Source organism: Pecten maximus, chromosome 3 (assembly GCF_902652985.1).
Source record: "Pecten maximus chromosome 3, xPecMax1.1, whole genome shotgun sequence".
NCBI lineage: Eukaryota > Metazoa > Mollusca > Bivalvia > Pectinida > Pectinidae > Pecten > Pecten maximus.
The window spans coordinates 9,485,495-9,499,058 of record NC_047017.1 but is presented as its reverse complement, the minus strand read 5'-3'; the positions used below and the strand labels follow the sequence as shown (position 1 = coordinate 9,499,058).

General features: G+C 35.8%; 1 protein-coding gene across 4 annotated transcripts in view; it reads left to right on the top strand.

Annotated features, from left to right (window-relative positions):
- The first annotated feature begins 99 nt into the window (after positions 1–99).
- LOC117323125 (reticulon-1-A-like) overlaps positions 100–13,564 on the top strand; it is a 28,245-nt gene continuing 14,780 nt past the window's right edge. The window contains exons 1-3 of one of the 4 annotated variants that reach the window (XM_033878154.1): positions 100–393; positions 6,434–6,463; positions 8,796–8,840. In XM_033878154.1, coding sequence (XP_033734045.1) covers positions 231–393; positions 6,434–6,463; positions 8,796–8,840 — 238 coding nt within the window. In that variant the 5' untranslated portion in view covers positions 100–230. Of the gene's footprint in view, positions 673–6,433; positions 6,464–8,795; positions 8,841–13,564 lie in introns of all 4 variants that reach the window. The other 3 variants (XM_033878152.1, XM_033878155.1, XM_033878153.1) reach the window with 3 other exon arrangements.

Genomic DNA, 13,564 nt, shown 5'->3' with positions numbered 1-13,564 from the left:
CTCTTATGTTATTGAACACTGTTTAGTGCCAAAGTTTAATTCAAATAGTTAAGCTGCAAGATCATTTCTCCAAACCTAGAGAGGTCCCGAACGAATGTGTATTCGGCGCATGACCATTACGTCAGGTCCAACTTCTTTCGGATCCAGGTCTGGTTGCATGCAACAGTGTCGTGCGGCTTCAAATTGTTTGTGATAATAATTTAAAAAGCACACTTGACGTTACTCTAATAATGGCGGATTTATTGGGAGATTATCAACCAAACCAGGAGCACGTTTTTAGCGACCTCCATAACGACGACTTTGAGAAGGTGGATAAAATCCCAGAGCAAGACGAGGCGATAACCACTACGTCGTTTACCGGTGAGGCAGCCGAGGAGGATCGCTATGAATCTGGTACATCCGAGGCGAATGCCTCTAATCCTCTCGTAAACTTTGATGATGGTGACCTGACACCTCAAGATTCCCAAACTAGAGAACCTTTAATTAATTTTGGTTCTCAGTCGGGCCCTCCCGAACCAACTGCACCCCCTGCACCAACAACTGATTTTACAAGTGGGATGGGGGAAACCAATCGTGGCTTTGAGTACGAACTAGAAGCAGATACTTCACCTTTCATACAACCCGAACCAAAAGTAACATCAGAACCTGTGTCTGTCTCCAAACCACCGGCAGGTAACGAATGACCAATCGTTAGAGATGGGCACTTATTGCAAACGTGTTCACGTTCTTCAGTTAACATGCTTTCAAATGGAAAAGTTAATGCACGTAACTTAGTTACTCATCAAAATGGCGCAATAGACAAACGGCATGTTATATCCGATCTAAATGTTTAACAGCGACAACACATTAATGTCATTTATCAAATATATTCATCTTATGCTGGTAGCATAGGTAAATGTAGATAGCATTAGTTTTGATAGGTATGTATTAAATATGACTGGGTATCAAAGAACATGTTCAATGTTGTTATAACAGGCTTTTATAGAACATCAACATGCTATATATTCATGTGAGGTGCCTTCATTCAAACAGAATCAAACAGGATGAGTTTTTAGTTTTTGCATGTTCACGGAAATCCCTAGCATCGTAACTGTAGTCAAGAGTTAGAAAAGACAATTGATCAATAATTATAATCACTGAAAATTTCCGATTGCAATGTTTCTTTCCATTTTGATTGGAGGAAATGAAGGTTTCATCATATTTTTTATATATTCTATATGTAATACCTTTTCTTCGGACAAGGGCCATCAAACTTTTACTACAACAAGCAAGTCTTCTCCAAAATGACTAGGTCTGTGTACCAGGGTACACTTATCTTCACTTGTCAATGATATTCATATGCATGTTTTGCCGAAATTTTCAATATCATTTTAATAATTAATTAATTACAAACTGAACCTAAGATTTCAATTATGTTGTTAGGTGCAAGCTTCAGTTGTTAATATAGTGTCATTTTGCTTTGAAATGTGAATTTATTCAAATTATGATATCGGATAAGACTTACCTTGTGCCACCATGACTGTGAGTAACTGTTGCATACATTGTCATTTTCCATGATGCTTGGCTTAGTTTCCTCTATCTGGAATGACCTATCACTATTTAAGCCTATACTTTTTAATCAGTAGTCTTGCATTTTACATTCTCAAATGCTTCTCTGTCTCTCATTAGTGCACTTTAAGTATATTATACATAATTATGCATCTGATAAGTATACACTTTATAAATCCACAGGGGACCAGTGTTGGATATATATATATATTTAAATCTTCATTCTGCACCAAGCAATGATATACCTACAGTGTTATTTTGGTATGATTGGGTGTTTGAAAATATATGTTATAAAGTTGTAATCTTGTTCAAAACAGAGAACATGGAAACATAAATTTATATTGTAGAATTAGGCAACACTCCCACTTAAATCTTTTCAAATTTGTGCTCCATACTGCAATATATATTGAACTGCAATTGGAGGTGAATAAATAAAAGATGAGATTTTGCTTGAAAAATGAGGTTAAGCTCTCGCCCCAAATCTAGTTCATTGTGTACCTCAATTTATTAACACCTAATTAGCTTTATATGTTGTATACATACAATCAAAGTATCTCTGTTATTGATTTTGGGCATTGGGCTATATAAAGAATGGAAACAGTTGATCAGTAAAAGATTTTATTTCAAAAATTCTAATTGGTATTTTTGCCAAGTGACATTTTCTTATTTACAGGCTTTCATAGGCCATTTCTCCAATAAAATCTATTTACACTTGATCAGAACTTGAGAAAGTGCAACCAGTAACGTGATGATAAAAGTAGATTGTGCAGCCACCCATGCAGTAATACTGTTTATAGGGTTCTAGAACCATCAGTGTAAATAAGCCTTGAATTGTATGAAATATCTTAGATTCGGATTTCTTAACTAAACAGGTTTGTTCACCTAATCAAAGAAGTGTGATATTTTTTCTGCATTAAGTAAAAGGATGAATAACAGCTTCCCTATTACATTTGAAATACTGTACTTAAATACTGTATTCCCAAAATTTATGCAGACAGACTACTAGAAAATCAGTTTAGAAACAAATAAGGCACATATATTAGGAAATAATTCTGCAAGAAATCCTCACTATTGAGAATATTTTAATGATTTTTGTAATCCATTTCCTATGTATAATGTAGTTGTGAATTTGATTTGAATTTGAATTTGATAGTTTGCAATATTGGGAAATCCACAATTACATGTTGTACAGAAATAGAACAGTATTTATAGATAATATCCCTACCTTAGTTTGTCAATGACACCTAGATTTTACAGTAAACATGGACTACACACAGTAAAGGGCTGATCAAATACTGAACTGACCTTGAACTTTGTTCTAACAGGCTTGTCATATTAAAATGAAGTGCCCACTCACTGGGTAGGGTATCCGTGCCAGTGTACAGGTGTACCAGTATGTGTAAATAAGCTGTCTACAGACATCACTGATTAGGGGCAGTATTTCCTTGTGTTATCTGCAATTACATTAAACAGCCTGTAATACCTATAATATAACCAACTGGTTTTTTACTGTACATTAATTATAATTAGCTAATACTTTGTCACCCTGATCATGAGTAGTTAAATATATATATATATATATATATGCATAAAGTAATTAAACTTTTATCTTGTAGATCTATATATAGTGTATCTATATACTGAAATATTCCACAGGTAATTGTAGATTGCATGTACACTATTACAGATCAGTACACAAGGTAGACATTAACGAATGGCTGGTGTTATGAAGTGGAAAGTAAGGTTAAAATTAGGTTTTGTAACATGAATTCACAAACAGTGAAAAATTGTCAGCTCGCCTGTCTGAACTTGAACACAAAAAAAATGGATAAAGATTAAGATTAATGTCTGTCATGCATGATCCCTTCATTCGAGTATATTTTGCACGATCCAATTCTGATCGATTGATTGGAACAGCAAAATCAAATTGACTTGAATCACAAGGAATTAGCTATATAGGCCAGCATTAAAAATGTTTGTTTCCCGTTTTACCAATTGCAACCAGTGCTAGAAGGTTTTGAATAGGTGGATAGAATATCTCATTTTTTGTTCCTTGAGGAAAACAATTTAACTAGGTACTTGCATATTGATCTTCCTTTTGACAATGATAGGTTTCAAAGTCCAAAGGACCAAGGATACAATGAGGTTGAGCTTGTATAGACTTGTAACAACTGCTTATAAGTTATCACCTCAGTTTTTAAATTTGAAAAAAAAGAACATGCATAATATCTAGTGCACCTGCTGAACTCCACACCTTCAGGCCTTCAGAAATTCCTGCGTGCTTCTTGCAATAAAACTGTGGGCCACATGGTCTGATGTCAAGCCTTTGGTATAACCAAAATGGCAAGTCTCAAAGATGATTGTTGCAGTTGGTTTTGACTTGTATATGTAGTACATTCTGCATAGACTATTGGCATAAGACAATTGAAATACTGATTCACATGACACTGACAGTTACCAGTAATAACTAGGACTCCTATGTTGAATTAGATTTGGCCATCTGCTGGCATTATATACAATGGCCCCTGATTATAACAACTTGATTTTCATTGTGATCAGGTCGGTAAAGTCCTGCAAGTGTGATTGCAGTTCATTGCCCTATATATATGCTGCACACAGGCCTGGGTTTGACACCCACACAGGCGTAGACTTGACACCCACACATACCTAGATTGACACCCACACTGGCCTGGATGAACATCCACACTGGCCTAGACTTGACACCCACAATAGTAACCTAATGGAAATCCACATGGATGATAATTGGTTACAATGGCGAATATTGTTGGACATCATGTATCTTAATCTTAGATCATAACATAACCTTACAGCCATTGGAAATTATTGGTCTCAGCAGAAGAGTCATTAGCATCATTTCCTCCTTATGATGGCAGATGCTAGGGCAGGCTGTTCGTTATGTTGACAGTTAAGTCAATGAGCTGATGGCTCTGACATGGATCCCAGGAGTAACATCCTGATGTTCTTACAGCCATGCTTATAAAGCTACCTCATGGTATTTTTGTTGAAAATTCACAAACCTGTTCAAATGTGTGTGGTATTTGCCATTGAAGAGGATGAGAGGTTTATATCTCGGCACATATGGTATGTTTAATTTGGTGGAGCAAAAATGATCGGCCTTGCCTTCAGTGACCATCTGTGTGGCACCATGATCAACATAGAGTTGAAGGGGTCACATTTCATAAACACTGCATGTTACAGTGTTATTCCAGGCTGTATCAGCACTCCTAGGTATATACCGGTGCCTCTAGATCTTTAGTCTTCGGCTGGCATAAGTGTATGGTGGGCATATAGGTGGTTATCATGAATGTGTCACTTTGAGCCTCCGTGAAGGCAGCTTTGTCATGAAGCCAGCTTTGTCATGAAGCCAGTTGTATGCCTATGAGTCTATAGAAGTTAATAATGTCAGATTGCATTGGAGAAGTGGTCAGGACGTGGCACAGTGATAAAATACTTGCCCTCACCTAGGCAGCCTGGGTTTGATTCCCCAATTACAGGTGCTTGAACAGGATCACCCGTGATCATTTTCTCCAGGTGCTCCGGTTTCCTCCCACGTCACGTAGCTAAGACTTTCATCTAAGCCAACAAGCATGACTAATATATAAGTTGATATAACTGGTTTTGTATGAGCCAGAGCTATCTCAAGACCATGAAAGATCTCCATTGTATTGAAGATCTATGTAAATCATAGGACAAGCATTGTTTCTAGTGGCTGCATTGAATATTGCCACTGCTGCCATCATACCAAGGTCTCCTTTCATGGCAGGGTGACCTGCTGGAGGCTCCCAATGTCCTTCTAACACATAATGTTTGATTGTTACCTGTATATAAGGACTTAACACTGGAGGTGTGCTCGGGCTGGTGTGAACATTTATCTTTTCTACTCTTTGAATCTTGACGTGTGCAGGTGCATAATGGATCAACATCCAATGTTGAAGCCTTGCAGGACATTTATACTTTGGACAGGTCCCTGTTATTTGGCTATTAACCCAGCAGACATAATCTAGATAAGGCATCAGGACAAGGCTGCCACCAAGAACACTTGCATTTTAAATGTATGCACAATCATAAACTACTGCACATTTATATGTATTGAAGTGGTGTAAATGGACTTCATACCTCAGGACCCAGCTCAGCAATTTTTATTAACAATAACACCATTTCATTGCTAGCAAGGTGACTGATTTGACAGTCTGTACACACAGCATTTGCAAAGTCTTTCAGTGTATTTTCGTTATACGTCATTGTTCCTATCACACATTTATCGTCATCCAAGTTTGCTCAAGATTTTGTGGTGCTAAATAGATAAGTTTATCATGAATCTGAAAATTTCTTAACAAAAAATGTATTCCCTAATTATAAATTAAGCATTCAGATTAACTGCACTTCTTAAGAAGCATTTAACTTGAAGATTTTACTTTAAGGCCAACTAAAACTTCTACCTTCTATGACTTTCAATCGCATCCATCTTTCTCACTCAGCATGTTAGTTTCTTCACGGTGTCAGAGTTCACAATTGATTAGCATGCTTTTGATATACTTTCATTTTACTTTTAAATTTCTCTGTAAGGTTCAATACATTATTTGCTTGATAATTTGCAGAGATATGTGAAAGTCTGTTTTAATTGTGGGGAAAATGGCAAAAGTTTCATCTTTGGCTAAATACGTTCTACAAGTTCTATCTTCAAAATTATCTCACTCTCTCTCTTTTCTTTTTTTTAATTCAGAAAAAAAAAAGGTTAACAATTTTGCCATTATACATGTTCAAACCATTGTTTCTTCAATTAGGCACATGCTACTTGTTATATTTATCAATTATTGAAAAGCATCATTTTCACATTAATAAAGGTGATAATGGTTTTTTTCAGACACATGGCTGAAGAATGTCGACCCAAGAGGTAAGAGGATTCTTTTTTTTACATATTAATCTTTGCATATTTTTCAACTTTTGATCTTTGCATATTTCAATCATTGTACCCAGTATATGGATATAGTTTACAATTATTGTACCCAGTATATATGGAGTTGATCTAAAGAATCATGGAGAACAACCATAGTACCTTATATTACACCTGTCCTACAAACCTAATTTATAAGTGTTAGGAGTAGGAAATAGTACAGATAGATAGTGGGTGGAATCCAATGCAACTGCAGCATGGAATGGTGGTTAGGGTGGGTGAGATTTTTTTTTTGGGGGGGGGGGGGGGGGGGGGGGGGGGGGCATATTAATATCTTTTTGTTTTCAAGCATTCTGATTATGCACATAATTACTATTGGTGATATCTATATTAATTTCAAGGTAGTGCATATTAATATAATTGTGCAAAGGGATTTTAGCTACTTTTTGACGTGGAGGTGAATTGTATGTTTCAATATTGCTTAATAGCAGATTTTCTGTAACGAAAATGTTATAAGAATGATATAGCTGTTATAATGGGTCCACCTGTTTTTGAGGCCAGACCTGGCAATACTCGCTGGAAGACAGATCTGACATTGACAAGCAGTGTAAACATAGAAGAGTAGATGTGTAATAGTGAAAGTGATCATTCTACCGGCCTAAAGCTTTAGCTCCACTACAATGATATCATGGCCTCTAGTCGCAATCAATTATTCATTATTTTGTACTAGTTGGATGGCTGTTTATTTAGGTCACACATAAATACATTCATTTATGAAAATGGTGTAATTTCTGATGGCATTTATATATGCCCTGGTAGCATTATTATTCTGATCGTCGGTGTAAGATTCATGTGTACACACACACAAACAGGATTTCAATGTTAAACTGTATCTAATTGACGCATGGGACACAGTCAGGTTCATGGTACTTGAACTCATTGAGTTTACACAAAGTCCAGACGGGAAATACCATCATAAAATAAATCCACTTGTAAAGAAAAAAAATGTGTATCTCTATATGCCCATTTAACATTGTCATACTAGTATTGGAGGTTGGAGTGTATAGAAAACCATCCAGTATGTAGGAATATATACAGACCCAGCTTAGTGTGCACTCATGCATACAGACGAGTGTTATGTAGATTAATGTTAGCTCAGTATACAAACTGATGTACAAATGTGTGACACGTGTTCAGAAGTAGGTTTGTACTACTGTGGAGGTTGTATGTACATTCATTGTTAAAAGACATGTATACACATACAGATAACACATGAAGATGATCTCCGCTCAGAATTTTACTAAAACCCATTAAATTTCTCACCTTAGTCTGAAATTTAAAAAAAAAAAATGAAAAAGACCAGTCCAGTAACAGTTGTAGGCCCCTTTAAATTACAATCAGTGGGACACATCATACAGTAAACCTAACTGTGTCATTTTAATAGGACACACACCCTGTTTTGATGATTGATGAGAACATTAAGTTTTTATAACAGTTCTGAGATAGAAATACATGAATAATTATACATTTAAAAAGGACTTAAAATATTTACTTTGAAATAAATATTAACATTATAAGAATTACCTAAGGTCTGTTAGAACAAAGTATTCCACTGAAATAAATATTAACATTATAAGAATTACCTAAGGTCTGTTAGAACAAAGTATTCCACTGAAATCAAGCTCTCTAAAATTAGTATAAGTTTATGGGAAAAAAAAACAATGTATCTAGAATTATCACTGAGTTTATAAAGTTTAAAATAACAGCCTCAAATCAATGATGCACCATTGAATTATCATTTTAAAGTGATATACACAAATCTTTGTAAAGGATTTCAGTCTGCAGGTTGTGTATGGTGGATGAATTATCTTTAAAAAGTGGAATTTCACATACAAAATGTGGCTATATGCACCTCTTTAAACAGAGTTATAGCCCTTTGTTCATTTTTGTAAGAAAATAAGGAAGTCTTGATTTATTTTGTTTTCAGTGATCGCCAAAGGGAGGTAGTCTGTTCATATTTCCCTTTTCAGTTTCAAAACATTCAAGAAGTACTTGAACTTTTATTTCCTGAATCATTTAATGTATCATTAATTGTTTTACATTTTCAAATTTTTGTTACAACACATCTATATAATTATAAGCCTTTGTTTTACAGTCTTATGAATACTGCTTTGTATGTGATGGGTGTGTGTATTGTTTTTCCCCAGCAGCATAAAGCGATATCTGTTAGAAAATTTAGAGTGATGCCCACTATTACACAAAGATAAGATGTCTCAACAGACATTCTTGCCATTTGCTGATGAAAGAATAGTCTCTTTTTCTCTCGAACTAGGACAAGCCAAATTACCAGAATCTGATCGACTAGAGATGAAGCAGCGTAAGTCCTGCTGCATGGTACTTTGGCTTCAAAGTATAACTAGTGCATTACAGGAATGTGTAAATATCTGTATGTATGGGAAACCGATCAGTCTGGCATGATGTGTGATTGGTGGTAGGTGGTAGAAATTTGAAACTGATTACTCATCGGTGCTGGCTTTAGAATATTGTTTTTACACACACACTTCTGAAAACAACCAAATTCACATAACAGTTTTCCATAAAGCATGAAAGAACATATATGTATCAACTTGTATGTACATTTTACATGTCATATCACCTAATCCCAAATGGCCATGTCAGCTTTAACTAGGCAATGAAGCTTTGGTCACTATATATATTGTCACGTACTGTCCAAAGCAAGAGAGTTGTGTGCATCTAATCATGTTTTAATGAGAATTTTTGCCACGATTGGCATTAGGTGCCAGTAAGTAACAGGCCTTTTGTACCTCTTGTGTTTCTCTGGTGTTTCACAGACATCAAGGTTAGGGAATGCCAAGTATATTATCCACTATAGTTGTTTGGAACTCAGGGTATCATTGTAACACGATGATACATATAAAGCCTTTTTTTGAAGAACAGTCTGCCAGTGTTGTGTATCAACCCTAGTAGGTGTAAATGATACAACTCGTCTTTAGATCTCTCCTTTAAACAGTACTTCCTATTTTCACCCTTTCTACTGCAGGAAAGGAATAGAGTTTTCATTATGCATTGCCTCTTTGATATAGCTCAGTATATATATATCATTCTGAAGAGAACTACCTGAAAACAAAATCATATCATTGGCTTAAGTTGTCTATTAAGCAAAACCTATTATAAATTAGACAACTTTAAGCAATAATTAAACCTACAATAAAAATGTCTGATTACAAAATAATCATTTCAAGTTTTGGTTTAAACATATTTATTTGCCTTTGATTGGTTCATAATTATAGTGACAAATAGGATTTGGGCACAAGTTCTAAAACTTATCGAGGCCCTCTCCTGAACATACATCAAATGTTAACAGTGAATCATGGCTGCATATTAGCTATAAATAAATTTGTAAATACTTTACAGTGAATTAGAATTAGAATTAGAATTTCAATTGGACCTTGTTATCTCGAGCTCTCCTGATTGCTAGAAATGGGACTGTATCTATATTTTAATAATATAGACTCAATAATATTTAAGTTGTGTATTCAATTTTTTAAGATTATACGTTGCTATATGATTTCCGAACAGATGATTCTTCCTGTTCGAGATAACAAAGTCCGACTGTTATTATTTGGATAAATAGCACTGTTGGAAAGGATTAGCAAAGGAGAAAAAGAAAGCAAAAAAAGAAAGAAAATAGTTAAAAACTGGTTGTTGACAGCTGTTTCAATGCCCAATTTTTTTCAAGTTTTACTTGATTAATTCCACAAGGCTCCCTTATTTGGAACATTCAATAGGTATCCTTATTGGGTTAAATGCAATTAGTGTACATGTGTGAGGGCTTTAGGTGTGACTTACCAAACAAGCACTTTCAGAGCTCAGATCACCTGCATGTTACTAAACTTTGACTAAAATCTGAAAGGGAGAAGAAACAATTTCAGATTGGAAATGATAATATTTAAATGTTGCATGAAATATTGTGAAGAATTTGTCATAAAACACTTTTGCAGATTGCAGTGAATGAAATCTCTGTAGAGACAGGATGGAAAGTGATATTAATCATGAACAGGTCACGACAATAAAATTGCTACATCATGCTGAGTAATATTTAATAGCAATCGATGCATGTGCTTTCTGTCTGCCCCAACTTAAATTTTGCATAAAATCCATCATCAGATGATGACTTTTTTGTTAATTTAGGTTTTGGAAACAAATCAAGTAACATTGGTTACATGGTAATATAACTATATATATTTTAGCAGTTAAACAAAAAGAAGATTTTTTTAAATTGGTTTAAATTGACAAATATGTCCACAATACTTTAACTTGGGCCTACATGTACTTCCTCAAGCTCTTGGTCACACCGACATTTATATATAATATATGTCTTGTCAGTATTTATGTGGCTGCTTTGAATTGGAGTGTGTAATACCAGAGCAGATTGTTCTAGTGTTTTATAGATACCAGCCACATTACTAGGTATAGATGTGTGGGGGACTGGATCAATATTAGTGCCCAGTAATGGGATGGAAAATGATAGGCAATATGTATGGCATGAAATTGGTTAATATGTTAGCAAGTGTTTGATTTCCCTCAACCCCCAGCCCTCAACCCATCGAGGATTCTGCAGGTTGTATTGAGGGGGAAAAAGCTGGAGTGGAGATCAATTTGTTGTTTTTATTGGCTGCAAAGGTGTGTTGCACCAATCACGAGCATGTCATGTGTGGAAACGCAGGGCTAATGTGTACCACACATGTGCACTACCTGATGTGTAACGTTCTGTGTGTCAGATAGGTTCACACGCCCTTATAACCAGTCACCTGGAAAGGGACTAGCGATAGTACTCTGCTGTGATGGAATTGTCAATGACAACTAACATAATTAGTCCTTCTGGGCAGTGAACTTGGTTTGGAAATTGCTTTCTGTTTTGTATACAGCCTGATGTTTTAATCAGTGGGGGTATAGGCACTAATCAAGTATAGCCTTAAAGTAACAGAATTTGTGGGAGAAGTTTGGCACCAGATGTTCAGTGTTACAGAAATGGTGTGCTATCTTAGGCCCTGCCATTGTTGATTATTTTTACTGCTTAAATTGATCACAAGAGTAAACAACCTCAGTAATGATTTGTGACTATTCCGTTCACATTGGCGACAAGTTCTGAGGTAAATCCACTGCTGCTGTGTTGTTCATCTATGTGACGTTGCATTCACAGCATCTGTAATGCAAAGCTAAGACAGAGGTGATCATGGCTGATTTTATTTCCCGTCATATACCTTGAGAAATCCTGTAATGCAAAAAGAATGCATTTCAAGTTGGTATTGATTGTGCTGGCTGGGTAAGCAGCTTGATGCCTGGCCCAAGGCTTATGATGCCATAGCGGTATTGATTGTGTGTTGGCTTGGAGTACTGAAGGAAGGGTCATATCATACTACCAACATCAGACGTGTGTACTGCCAGTCACTATCACTGCCAATATAACATTCACTAATGCATACATTACAAAGTATTGCTGAAGACCACAATTCATATGGATCTATCTTGGCCCTAAGTAGTATAATTTTGTATTTAATGTATTTTTTCACTGATGGAATATTTGTTTTGTCTTTACATATTGTATGAATTAGACATGCGTCATTGACCCTTCCATTTGAAATGCATGATAATGTCTTCATGATCATAGATAGCAAACTATTGCTTGGTAATGCCTGGTTGAGCTCCACGTCATGAAGAGAAAGAAGGCCTTAAAGGTCGGGATGTCATTGAGTCACAGCCTCTAAAACTCTCTTCCCCATGAAGTGTTACATCTCTTTCCTCATAATGAGTGACATCTTATATGATGAAAGCCTGTATAGTGATACATGTCCAGTGGTTTGGCAATTAAGTCATATGGTGCCATTATGGGGAATAAGAGTTTTTAACATCTTTTGATTGTTGATGAAGCTATTGTTACGCTCAGCAACAGCGACAAAGTTTAGTGATTACGAAATAGGAAGGACATATTTTGCAAAAGACAGAAATCACTCTGTGTACCACAGGTTGGAGCTATCAGAATCAGTCCACCAAAAAAAAAAATACATATCACGTACGAAGTATTGAATAGTAATTACAGTTGACATCAAAAGCTGAGCACTAGCTATATATAGATTGTCATGACGATTGAAACTGTTGAATAATGAAGTCACACACTATTTCTGTAGATGATAGTCCTAGGTAGTGTATGGTCTGTATATAATTGTTGATATTGTTTATGACATTGTGTGTCCTCTCTCATCTTTCCATTTAAAACATTACTAGTCCACAATGTTCTTTTTGACTTCAATTTGGTTCAGGGAATTGCTATATTTGGGCCTTCATGATGGAGCAAGCAGACCTAATTGAAGGTTACTAGTTCTTCCAAATTAATAAAGAGTTTAACCATATTTCATTTGGAGCAATGTTCTTTATGAATAGAGGTCACAGTATGATTTGAAGTGAAGTTGATGTGAGCTCTGAGGTATGAAGATAGGGGTGCCTGGTAGAAGAATTTATGTTTTGTTCTACTTAAAAGTGATCCAGATTCCCACTATTAATTACGCTACCACAAACACATAAAACAGGCTTCAAAATTGGCTACAGATATGATTCAGGGTATGGTGTTGCACCTGGGGGTCACTGCTTTGGGAAACAATTTGTACACTACTTATGTTGGAACCTTTACATAAAGGTAGGCCAAGGCTAATAACACAATCATTGATGTAATCATTATGATATATACTGGTATAATATAGAACCTGGCTGGTCAGATGTGTGGCACCAGTTGATCTCACTGTGTATAATAATCTGTAGGAGGAGGTCCTGATGATGATATTTATATATGATATACTAGTATACTATAGGACCTGTCTGGTCAGATGTGTGTATGTGTAAGTGGCACCAGTTGATCTCAGTGTGTAATAACCTGTAGGAGGACGTCCTGATGATAATATCATATATATATGATATACACAGCAGCTTCCCCACAGTCTGCCCTCACAGTCCACTATAACAATCTGGTTCCAATGATGCTGTGGTTGTATGGGAGCCTCGGTGTTGACTGATGAGACACACCAC